Genomic DNA, 12,634 nt, shown 5'->3' with positions numbered 1-12,634 from the left:
CAGGGGGAGCCTCTTCACGCTGGATTCTGTTCAGGAGCTCGTCTGCGGCAGGTTACTTGTCGTAGACGGCTCCTGGGCAGGGGAGCCTATCAGGCTTATCTGCGTGTACGCTTCACCTATCAAGAATGAGCGTTTGGAACTATTCCAGACCCTGCGGACCCAGCTCGCCACCACCAGGGCTGTAGTGATGGCTGGAGACTTCAACTGCCCGATCGAAGGGGATGGAAGAAGCACCTGCAACTCTGCGAAGCTGGACATCACGTCCAATCTGCTCCGGGAAATGGTGGCCGAAGCGTCACTGCGGGACGCTGTGGGCTCCATGGGGGCCGGCTCCGTGAATTTCACGTGGAGCCGCCCCGATGGCTCTGTGCATTCCCGCATTGACTTTGTGTTTACCTCCCGGGCAGTGCAGCAGGTTAGGCATTCTATGGTTCCCTGCTTCTTCTCTGACCACAGGGCCATTCTCTTCCAAGGAATTCTGGGCCATGGTTTTCCATCTGGCCCAGGCTCCTGGAAGTTGAACTGTGCCCTGCTGGAAAGGGAGGAGGTATTGGCTGAGCTTAAGGATGCCTACATCACATGGAAAAATGACAAATGTTATTTTGACTGTATGTCTGACTGGTGGGAATATGCCAAATCTAACATCCGCAGTTTCTTTCAGGTCAAAGGGCATATCCAGGCATGCGACCGTAAGAGGAACCTCAGAAATCTGCAGCGTGAGCTCCAGTCCCTGGTGGACCTCCAGCGGTGCGGCTGGGACGTGAAGGACGACCTGGATGAGACCAAAAAGAGCCTGAAAAGGCACTTTGAGGAGGACAAAAAAATTGAATAGTGACTTATCCGGCGCTTGGAATTTTCATGAATTTCAGGATCTCTCTCTCATGTGCATCACGCAAGCAGACAGATGGTCTGGAACTGGCTATTAACACAGTTCCAAACAGAGCAGGGGTTCCCAATCCTTTAACGTAAATACAGCTGGGCAATCCACTTGTATTCCCTCTGGTTCTTCCTCCCTTCAGGCAGTTTTCAGAATGCAGTTCACCAACGCGTTTCTTCCTCACAAGGAGGACTTTTTCAAGGTGTCCTACTGTCTGCGTTCTGACTCCTTTTATACCGGTATTTTTCCCGCGCCGAGGACGGACTCCTAATTAGACTGTCAAACTACATGTCCCATAGTCCTCAGCCTCGGCGGGGACTTCCTGTCGCGCCGTGTTCCGGCGTGCAGGGTATCCAAGGCAACGCCAGTCCGTGACGCAGCACAGCTCTGGGTGCCGATACATCACTTCCGGCCCAGCGTTTCCAGCATGTTGTTATAGTAACAAGACGCTAGTTGCCGTATCGTCACTTCCGGCCAGCGTCATGAATCGTGGGCAGCGGCAGCATTACTCTGTCATTCTGCTGCTTCATATCTCAGCCCCGATCTCCATTTGTTTATCTGGTTGCTGGGTAACGCCTCCCGGACATCCACTCTTATATAGACACGATCTAGGTTAAAAAAGACAACAAATTAAGTTACAGAAACCATTTTATTTCGAAATCGGAGTTGAGACCAGCGGGGATTAGAGTATTTAACTCATAAATAGTTTGCATTTCTGCCTTGGCCAATTGCTTAGCCAATCCCCGCTGTCTCCAATTCTCCTTGATCTGTCTTAAACCAACAAAGCCAGTAATTCCTGATGTGCAGCAGTTATGTTTAACTCTAAAATGTTCGGATAACGCATGTACAGTGACTCCCTTCCTAATATTTCTCAGGTGTTCACTGATGCGTACCTTCAGTGGTCTAGATGTTTTTCCTATATACCACATATTGCATTTACATCCGATTGCGTATATTACATTACTGCTATTACAGGTTACAAAGTCTCTAATCTTAAAGACCTTGGTGTTAATGGTTATTTCATTGATTTTGGAGGATTCTCCCGGGATTCCTCTGCAGCCTAGACAGACTCCACACCTGAAAAAGCCTTTTGATTTTACAGTCACCATCGATTTGGCAGGTGGGGCAGCACTTTTGACTAGGCTATTTCTAATCGTGGGTGCTCGTTTATATATGCATCTAGGTTTTACTGGTAGCAAATCCCCTATGATGGGGTCTTTTTGCAATATTCCCCAATGCTTTTGAAGCGTTTTTTCCAATAATCTATGTTGACTACTGTACGTCGTCACAAATGCCCATTCGAATTTGTTAGTGGCATTTTCTTGGAGCTTTTCTTTGGGTTTTAATAGTTCCTCTCTGTTGAGATCTGCTACTCGACCATTAACTGTTTTTACATTACTCTCATCATAGCCTGATGCTATAAACTTTTTTTCCATTGCACAGGCCTGGTTTTTATATGCATCTAGGGTACTGCAATTTCTCCTCAGGCGCCTGAATTGGCCCTCCGGAATGGACTTAAGCCAATTTGAATGGTGACAACTCATAGCTTGAATATAAGCATTGGAGTCCGTTGGCTTGTTGTAATTCATAGTGTGGAGTTTGTTATTCTCCACATATATAGAAATATCCAAGAAGTTCAACCTAATTTGGCTACTTTCGAACGTAAGTTCTATATTTAAGTGGTTAGTATTTAAATAATTAAAAAACCTACTTAAAAGCTCCTCTCCTCCTCTCCAAATAAAAATGACGTCATCTATGTAACGTTTCCAGAGCACCAGGTTCGCCCCGAAGGGACAGTGGTTCCAGATCACATCCTCCTCCCACTGCCCCATAAAGATGTTCGCGTAGCTGGGGGCGAACCTGGTGCCCATAGCCGTACCAACATTTTGGAGGTAAAAATTGCCGTTAAAAGAGAAATAATTATTTTCTAAAATAAATTGTACTCCATCGATTAAAAAACTTTGAAGATCCCCATCTAAAGTGCTATTTGTGAGAGCCCTTTTAAGGGCTTCAATCCCCCTTTGATGCTCTATAATAGTATAAAGGGACCTAACATCACCAGTTACTAGAATTAGGCCTTCCTCCCATACTATTTCTTTTATTGCATTTAGAGCATCCCTAGTGTCTTTTAAATGGGATTTATTGCACATAACCAATGGTTGCAGAAAAAAATCAATATATTCTGACAAGTTCGCACTTAAAGATCCTATCCCCGAGATGATAGGCCTTCCAGGGGGACATAGGGGGTCCTTGTGTATCTTTGGTAAGATGTACAATACCGGAATGGAAGGTTCATCATTGTATAGGAAAGAATATTCTTTTTCTGTAATGACTTCTTTAAGTTTATATTCTAAGAACAGGCTTTTAATTTTGCTTAACATTTTAGTGGTGGGGTCATTCTTTAATTTTGTGTATGTCTGGCCCTCCAGCAGCTGCCTGTATACTTCCTTGTCATAATTCTCTTTAGTCATAATGACTATTCCGCCCCCCTTGTCAGATGGTTTAATAATGAGGTTTTCATTCTCCTTTAGACTTTTTAGGGCATTCCTCTCTTTGAATGTGAGGTTGCACCGTTGTATTTTGTGGTCCATTTCTTTAATATCATCTGATACTAATTTTAAAAAGGTTTCTACAAAGTTTCCCCTAGAAAAAGTGGGGTTGAAAATAGACTTAGGTTTAAAAGGTGTTTGAGGAGGAGTCCAGACGTATCGTCTTCCGTTCCAAGGTGGAGAATCTGGAGAAGGGTGAGACGTGTTCTTCTTTCTTTTTCAGGAAACTCCACTCTGGCCACACGCCCCTGACCGAGCTACAAGATGAGAATGGCATTCCCAGACAGGGGAAGGAGGGCGTGATGAAGGTTGTCCGCGACTACTACAGCGACCTCTACTTCCCTAAGACGACTGACAACGACATGGCCGACAAGTTCCTGTCAGGTATCACTAACCCTATTGATCCTGCAGGCAGATCGGCGCTGGACGCTCCCCTGACGCTGGAGGAGGTATTCTCTGCCACCAAATCCTTTAGGCAAGGCAGGACTCCAGGTAACGATGGTCTCCCAGCTGAGCTCTATGTAGCGCTGTGGGATCTAATCGGCCCGGACCTGCTCGAGCTGTATGAGGAGATGGTGGTGGAGGGAAAAATGCCTCCTTCGCTGAGGGAAGGGATGATCACGATCTTGTATAAGCGGAAGGGGGAGAGATGTGAGCTGAAAAATTGGAGGCCCATCTCTCTTCTGAACGTGGACTACAAGATCCTCGCCAAGGTACTGGCCAATAGGCTAAAGGCTGTCATCGGACAGATTGTTCATCCGGATCAGACCTGTGGTATACCTGGCCGCAGGATCGCAGACAGCCTTGCCCTCCTCAGGGACACGGTCCATTACGTGAAAGATCGTAATGTGCGCACGGCCCTGATCAGTCTTGATCAGGAAAAGGCCTTTGACCGTGTCTCTCATGAGCTGATGGGTAAGGTGCTGCGAAAATTTGGTCTTGGTGAATTGTTTTGTTCGTATGTTAACCTTATGTACCTTGATATCCACAGCACGGTGTTGGTGAACGGCTGGAAGACTGACCCCTTTCCTGTCCTCTCTGGGGTCAGACAAGGCTGCCCTCTTTCACCTCTTCTTTTTGTTTGTGTTATAGAGCTCCTGGCCCTATCCATCAGACAGAATCCAGAGATCAGAGGGATCACCGCACCAGGTCCAGACCGCCCAGTGGCCAAGTGCTCGCTGTACATGGACGACGTCACTGTCTTCTGCGCGGATCATCGCTCGGTGGCAGCACTCGTCCAGACCTGTGAGGACTTCGGCCGTGCTTCGGGGGCAAAAGTCAACTGCGGGAAGTCAGAGGCCATGCTCTTCGGAAAGTGGCACCTGTCGTCCTCGGCTCCTTTCCCATTTACCGTCAAACCGGACCTCATCAAAATTCTGGGTGTCTGGTTCGGTGATGATGGAGCCGCCCGGAAGTGCTGGGATGAGAAACTTGCGACAGTGAGACAGAAAATTGGACTGTGGAGCCTCAGAGACCTTTCCATCGAGGGGAAAGCCCTTGTGCTGCGGAACGAGATTCTTCCCGTCCTGCAGTACACAGCCCAGGCCTGGCCGCCGCCAACTGCGGTCTGCAAGGCCATTACCCGGGCCACTTTCCACTTCATCTGGGGCTCCAAAATGGACAGAGTGAAGCGGAGCATTATGTACAAGGATCCCCTCAAAGGTGGCAAAGGCATTCCAGACATTCCAACTATGCTGAGAGCCTTCTTTGTATGTACTTGCATCCGCAGAACTTTGATTGACAATTGTGCCGGCTCTGCGGGGAACTCCATGTCCCGCTTCTTCCTCCTACCATTGTGGAGGACCCTTAAATGGGACAAGTGGGACAGCTCCATCCCTTACAACTGGACCACTCCGTGGTTCTACCTGGACGTGTCCAAGTTTGTGAGAGAACACCAACTGGAGGGATTGAAACCCGACTTGTGGAAGCCAAAAACTGTCCACAAGCTCATCAGAGCCAGAGACACTATGGAATCGATCCCAGGGCTCCCGGCGGCAACTGTTAAGTTTGTCTGGGAGTACGTGGCATCCAAGAGACTGACTAATAGACATAAAGACTTGTCATGGATGGCCATCCAGGGAGGCTTGCCTCACCGGTCATTCATGCACTCCCGAAACTTGTGTAGGTACAGACATTGTCCCTGGTGCCTCGTTCGCGAGGAAACATCTATGCACCTCTTCTGGGACTGCACCTATGCACAGTTGCTGCTGGATGCCCTAGAGACTGAGTTTAAGGACTGTGTGCCCAGGAGCCACCTATCGTACCATTCGGTGCTTTATGGACTGTTCCCCGGCACACACACTGTTGGGGCGACCCAGGAGGCCTGGCGCCTTATAAACTGTTTTAAGGACGCTGTGTGGTTTGCCAGGAATCGCCTCATCCTGAGGAGGGAGAGGATGTCCGTGCAGGACTGCCGCAGGCTGAACCACAGCCTGCTCAGAGACTACTCCATCCGGGATAGCCCTGAGGAAGAAGAGGACTAACCCCCCCTTCTTCTGGCCCTTTCCCCATTGAACTGAGTGATAAGAACTGTGACGTGGCCCCGCCCCCCCATTTCACGATGTCTGTTGTTTTATTGATGTCCTGTCTATTTATTGCCCTCCCCTTATATGTGTCTGTCTGGTCAATAAAGCTTCGGGCAACGTGACTCCCCCTCCCTCATCCCCCTTCCCTCCACCCATAGTCTTATCCATAGTCAATGATTGTTTAAGGTTAGAATGCATAGTGCATAGCATGTCTTATGGTATTTGATTTCTTATGCTGTATTTCATGAAATGTACTATACAGTTTTGCATGTGTGCTGTGTTTTGGCTGTGCTGCGACACAGTATATATGTCTAAGTGTTACCGTCTGTTTTTTGCTTTCTTTATGTACAATAAAGATTTGCCTTTTCAATCAAAAAAGCCTGAATACTGACAGCCAAGATCCAGACTGGTAAATATGCAGGGTTTGCAGGTGGACAGGGATGGGGCGGGTTAGGAATAGGCATTAGTGAGGGACGGGTGTGGTATAGGGGTCCGACAGTCATTAGCCCGACTTTGGGATCCTGACTGGCTGGACCCAGACAGCATGGTGAGTGCAAATAAGCTCCTTGCGGGCTCGCTACGCTCGCCACGCTGTGGACACGTGGCTCGCTACGTGAGCCACCTATTCCCATCTCCCTCTATGGGGGTCGTGGACGCCCACGAGGGAAAATAGCCGAACCCGGGAACCCGGCTGTCGGTGTTTTGACAGTCGGAATCCCGACGTCGGGTAAATGCCTGTTGAGACCCCGTCCGGCACCCGTGAGGGAAATAGGGTTAGGCTACAGGGAGGGAGGATAGGTATAGGCACCAAGAAGGGGGGTCTGTATAGATCCCCTCTGTAGCAGGAGGTGGTGTGTGTATAGATCCCCTCTGTAACAGGAGGCTGTGTATGTATAGATACACTCTGTAACAAGAGGGGGGGGGGGTGTACTGTATGTATAGATCCCCTATATAGAAGGAGGCTGTGTGTGTGTGTGTGTGTGTGTGTTTGTGTGTGTGTCACAGTTGCCTACCCTCCTGCAGGAGACTCTCTGAAATAGGAGCAATCTCCCTCTCTCCCTGAACAGTCTAGAAATCTCCCTGGTTTCTCCTAACCCACCTTATGCATGTTATGTTACCTTTTTTTTTTTTGGGGGGGGGGGGGGGGGGGGAATTGTACTTGAAATTTATTACATAGGCATCACATTTATTATCACGTATGTTGTGCTGAGAGAGAAGAAACAAAATATCACAGCAAGTAATTGCAAACACATAATCCAATATTACAGGCAGCAATGTTATTATCAATACTTGCTACATTGCCCAAAGTATATAGTTACTAATGTTATCCAGAAATATCTCACAACAAGCATTTAAGCACATACAGTATACGCCCATATATGGAGCTAGACACGTCCTTTGGGTGGAACATGACACACACCCTCAATGGGGCGCTGTGCAAAATTCTACTACCAACTATAATCTCCTTGAAACTAGTTTTCAAGAGTAGGCAAGTATGGTGTGTATATATCCCCTCCGTAGCAGAAGGTTGTGTGTGTGTGTGTGTGTGTATGTATAGATCCCCTCTGTAGCTGGAGGCTGTGTATGTATAGATCCCCTCTATAGCAGGTGTATGTATATTTGCTATGTAAATAACCTTTCTAATCTGTAGAATGCCTTATTATGCAGGGTGCCGAATAACGCTACGAAAGGGGGGATCCCGACTCACAGGGGCTATTCTCCCTTGTAGGGGTCCACGACCCCGATAGAGGGAGAATAGAACCTGTGACAAGTGTAGCGAGCCACCGGGCCCGCAGCGTGGCGAGCGCACCAAGTCCGCAAGGGGCTTCTTTGCACTCGCCCCCGTCGGAGCACCGGCAGTTGGGATCCCGACGTCGGGACAATGACTGTCGGGATCACCACTGTCGGAGCCACATACCACACCTGCTGTGTAAGTATATCCAATTTACCTCCATGTGCTTATATTCTCAAAATTCAGATAGTGTAATAAAGATCTATGGGGGTCATTCAGGTGCAAAGCACAAAGGTCGCAGCTCAAATCAGTACTGAAGTAGGTGGCGTCTGCTTGTTATAGATGCCTCCTGCTGCATCACCGTGCAGTGACAGCAAATCCAACTGCACCTGGACAACCCCTCATATGACAACATTTAGATTCTCCCCTCAAAGGAAGACCAGTTTGTTTTCTAAGCATTTGTTCCATTGTTATAAAAAATATACTTAGAAAGTTGTCTACTAATCCCAACAAGGATACTTACCAATCACCATAGGCAATCAACGTCCATTCTGGTAGCCCGGTGTCTCCAGGATGATGCCCTGCACGTTACGCCAGGCTGTCTGCTGTGTGATGCTGAGTCTGCATGCTCAGCATCACAGTGAGAAGCTATGGATGCTTATGCTCCATCAGAAACCTTGCCAAGTCTGTACTCAGCAATTTTCTGGAACAGGGGAAAGTGATTTTGAGGGTGGAGCCGCAGATCTCAAATAAACTGACGTAAAGGGAGCACTGGTTTGCTGGTGCCAAGGATAGAAAACACAGAGCAGCACCATGCCAAGTCCATGCCCTGTGAATAGGGGGCCACACATCCTGCATACTGCAATAGTGGTATCTATTTGCGATAGATCGGTACATTGTCAGGAATAAAAGCCTATATGGCAGATGCACCTGTCTATGGGGGAGATTTTCTAAAGCAGAAATGCGGTAAAAACCCAGTTATCGGGGGTTTTACGGCATTTCTGTATGCTCTATGGCCCCTCCACAATGGCAGCAGAGGGGCTTTTGCTGGCGATTACCTGTTGAAGCCTATGGGCTTCTTACCGCAGCGCTACTGTAAGGGATCCGACCCAATCCACTACACCGCAGCCCACTGATCACATTACGAGGGATCGTATGTGGTCAATAACCATATGCGATCGCTCATGTAATTCAATAAATATTATGTGCAGCACATAATATCCATCGACGCAACATGTGATAACATTACAGGAGGGCACTGAGCATGAGGCATACAGTAGCCTTCTCAGTGGGGAGTTTGGTGCTGTTTGTGCTGCAGTGAGGTCGGTGTAGGGTGTATAACAGTCCTGCAGGAGGAGAAACTGAAAAGGATCCAAAAGTGTTTTCTAATCCCAGTGATCTGGGAGACCAAGCTCTGGCTGCCAGGTCTCACAGCAGCAGAATGGGAAGCAGTTACTTTGTCAATGTTGACGCATATCATTGGGAGATTGCAGACACTGCTCTAATGTCAAAGCAATGTGACGGTGCTGGCATTACGATCATAAAACATCATGTTTAAAGTTGCAATGTAGACAGAGTATTACAGAGCCTTAAATAACATTACAACTGTGTTGGCGATTTCCTGTCATATTAGTGCAGGGGTTGACAGGCGTCTGGGTCGACAGGCGTCAAGAGGGTAGTGGGTAGGGAGGCCCCCCCGGGGAGAGTAGGCAGGGGGTGCTAAGACCCTCAATGTCCCCCATGTTAATGTTATCGGTCTCTGTACTTCATGCGCATTTGCATTTTCTTTCTTTTCTGGCTGAGCTCTGCTTTTAAACCCTCATGGTCTTAGTATAGCTTAGCTAAGCACAGCATAAAACAGCCTAGCACAGACTCCCTCCTCCCCCTCCTCCTACAAATAAAAAAAATAAAAAAACAAATAAAAACAAAACAAATAAAAAAATACTCTCCCCTCCACCCACCTGATGAGGTCACCTTGACGTGGTAGGTGGGCTCACATTATTGTGCTAAGAACCTCAATGTCCCCCATGTTAATGTTATTGGTCTCTGTACTTCATGCGCATTTGCATTTTCTTTATTTTCTGGCTGAGCTCTGCTTTTAAACCCTCATGGTCTTAGTATAGCTTAGCTAAGCACAGCATAAAACAGCCTAGCACAGACTCCCTCCCACAGTTTCAATGTGAAACTAATACCAGTATACAAGGACATAACACACAAACATATAACATGTATAAGGAAAAAATATACAAAATATGAGTGAATGCTTAAAAAGGCTCACTATATATGGTCCAGATGCTGTTGTAATGTTCCAACAGGTGGGATATGTGGCCACCAGCCAACAAATACTCAGGCTAAAGTGAAGATAAGGATTGTAGGGTATCTCTGAAGCATTTAACCTGCCTGACGTGACAGGTGTGAATGTGTTCCTGAAACACCCCCACTATCCACGCCAGCCCAAAGCGTGGGGGGAGCAATGAGCTGGGGAACCGTAGTGAACTGAAAAAGGTACCGTATTGGAGTAACTCTTTGCCGTGATCGATCGTGTCTGCCGGCAGACTTAATCCTCCTGCTGTGCGCTGTCATACGGTGTATCCAGGCAGGGGGGTCGATTCCTTCTCTGCGTATCAATGCGTTTCAACAAGTAGGCTTCGTCAGGAAATGCAGAATGATTCCTACGGTCCCGGGGTGCGCTTTTATTTGCGTCCCCTGCTTCCAGTATTTCCGGTAGTTGCGCCCATACTCCGCCGTCACTTCCACAATGTTGTGGATACCGGTATGTGGCGTCACGTCACTTCCGGTAACGCTTCTGAGGCACTTATAAAAAAAATAACTTTATTTCCGTTATAGTACAACCAATATATACCTGGTTTTAAATTTCCCCCCATCACCACACACGTGTTAGTTGTATGTTGTACGTTTTTCATGTTTTATGTTGTGTGTTCAATATATTTATTCATCTTTGCCCAACCCAAAGACTCTTAGGGGCGGAAGTAACAACGCCAGTTCTTTATAGAAAGCTATACCAGAGGGATGAGGAACAAGAATGGTATATCCCTTCACAATATACAAGTGCTGGTCATACCAGTATAAGAAAAGCACTTTATGGACATATAAGAAGGAACAGCCGGTTATCCAAATACTTTCTGTTGATAGCGTTACCGGAAGTGATATGACGCCACATACCCACCCTATGGAATTCCCTTCCACACACAATAAGACTCTCCAATAGCCTCCAAACTTTCAAGGGGTCCCTGAAAACTCACCTCTTCAGGCAAGCCTATCATATTTAAATTCCACACGCATAACCCTCTGAGGCACTTATGTATTATATAGCTTTTCTTCTGGACTTGCAACTTGGTGGGACTGCTATACTATTATTGGTGCCTGTCCTTGTGTTTCCCTACTATGACCCTATAGATTGTAAGCTTGCAGCAAGTTCAGTGAGGCGGGATGGGGAGGGGGGGATCGGGTCGCTGATGGGGCGGGAAAGGGGCGGGCAGGGCTGGGGTGGTCGGCGGATATTCTGATGTGGGGGCGTGGCCAGCGCAATTGCATCTTCGTGGCCACACCACCCGCCATGCAAGGTGAGGCTACAATGATGCAATTCTCGTAATTTGCTCAAACGGAACCCCCAGACAGATTTTAAAGGAGTGGCAAGCCAGAGCGCAGACTTGAATCAGATTGAACATCTCTGGAGAGATCTGCAAATAGCTGTGCATTGACGCTTCCCATCCAATCTGATGGAGCTTGAGAGGTGCTGCACAGAGGAATGGGCAAAACTGCAAAATATAGGTGTGTCAAGCTTGTGCCATCAAAAAAAGACGTGAGGCTGTAATTGCTGCCAAAGGCGCATTAACAAAGTATTGAGTAAAGGCTGTAAATACTTATGTACATTGGATTTCTTTATTTTACATTTTTTAAATTAATTTGCAAAAAATGTCCAAAAAAGTTGTTTTCACCTTGTCATTATGGGGCATTGGGGCAGATGTATTATAGCGGCGCTTAACGCACGGCTATAATACTTCATGCTTCGCCTCATTAGCGAGGCGAAGCAGGAAGGGACATCGACAAGATGTATTAACATCTTGTCTGTTGAAGCGGGGGAGCGCTAACTCCCCCCTCCGGCGATGTCCCCTCCTGGAGTAGCGCATCAGTTTACACTGATGCGCTGTCTCCTGTCCCCCGGCCGGCTCGAGTGGGCATGCACAGGATCTCGCTGCTCACGCGAGATCCCCAGTGCAGCCCACAGCAGGGACAGCGCTGTCCCTGCTGTTTAGCCAAAATCGGCAGCAGGCGGAACGGTCAGCGATGCTGACCGTTCATACATTCGGCCTGCTATCATTTAGATAGCAGCGCCGATATGGACAGGGGTGCATAGCACCCCTGTCCTGTACCGCATCCCGGCTCCTTCATACATGGGGGAGAAGCGGTATAGTGCACATAACGTGCGCTGATACCCCTTCTCCCCCATAACGACCCTTCATACATCTGCCCCATTGTGTGTAGAATTTTGAGGGGGGGGGGGGGTTAATTTAATCCATTTTGGAATAAGGCTGTAACCAGGGCTATTTTTCAGCAGGCTCCAGCAGGAACTGAGGCCCTTATTCTAGTTCACTCTGTCTGACAAAATATTTCTTAAGGTGCCCATACACGTACCAATTACCCAGTACTTTTTATGCTAAAATAGCATCGCTGTGCATGCATTGTGCATGCGATACAATGCTATTTTAGCACAAAAAGTACCCGGTAATTGGTACGTGAATGGGCACCTATAGATGGACAAAACCATGTGCACTGCAGGTGATACAGGTGGTACTTGTGCAGAGATAATTAGATTTGGGTGGGGTTTTACACCTGCCCCACCTGTAGTTCACATGGTTTTGTCCATCTAAGAAATATTTTGTCAGAAAGAGTGAACTAGAATAAGGGCCTCAGTTCCTGCTGGAGCCTG

The 12,634-nt window shown here is 47.6% G+C and overlaps 1 protein-coding gene across 2 annotated transcripts in view; it reads right to left on the bottom strand.

The window, feature by feature from the left end:
* LOC146020156 (hexosaminidase D-like) overlaps nt 1-12,634 on the bottom strand; it is a 60,507-nt gene that overhangs the window by 47,330 nt on the left and 543 nt on the right. Inside the window, exon 1 of one of the 2 annotated variants that reach the window (XM_083153039.1) lies at nt 8,207-8,253. The exons of the other annotated variant lie outside the window; for it this stretch is intronic. Coding sequence (XP_083009165.1) covers nt 8,207-8,216 — 10 coding nt within the window. The 5' untranslated portion in view covers nt 8,217-8,253. Of the gene's footprint in view, nt 1-8,206; nt 8,254-12,634 lie in introns of those variants that run through there. 2 annotated transcript variants of the gene reach the window in all.

Source organism: Crinia signifera, chromosome 7 (assembly GCF_055691185.1).
Source record: "Crinia signifera chromosome 7, ASM5569118v1, whole genome shotgun sequence".
Taxonomy (NCBI): domain Eukaryota; kingdom Metazoa; phylum Chordata; class Amphibia; order Anura; family Myobatrachidae; genus Crinia; species Crinia signifera.
The sequence above is the reverse complement of the archived record's forward strand: the minus strand, read 5'-3'. Positions and strand labels throughout refer to the sequence as shown.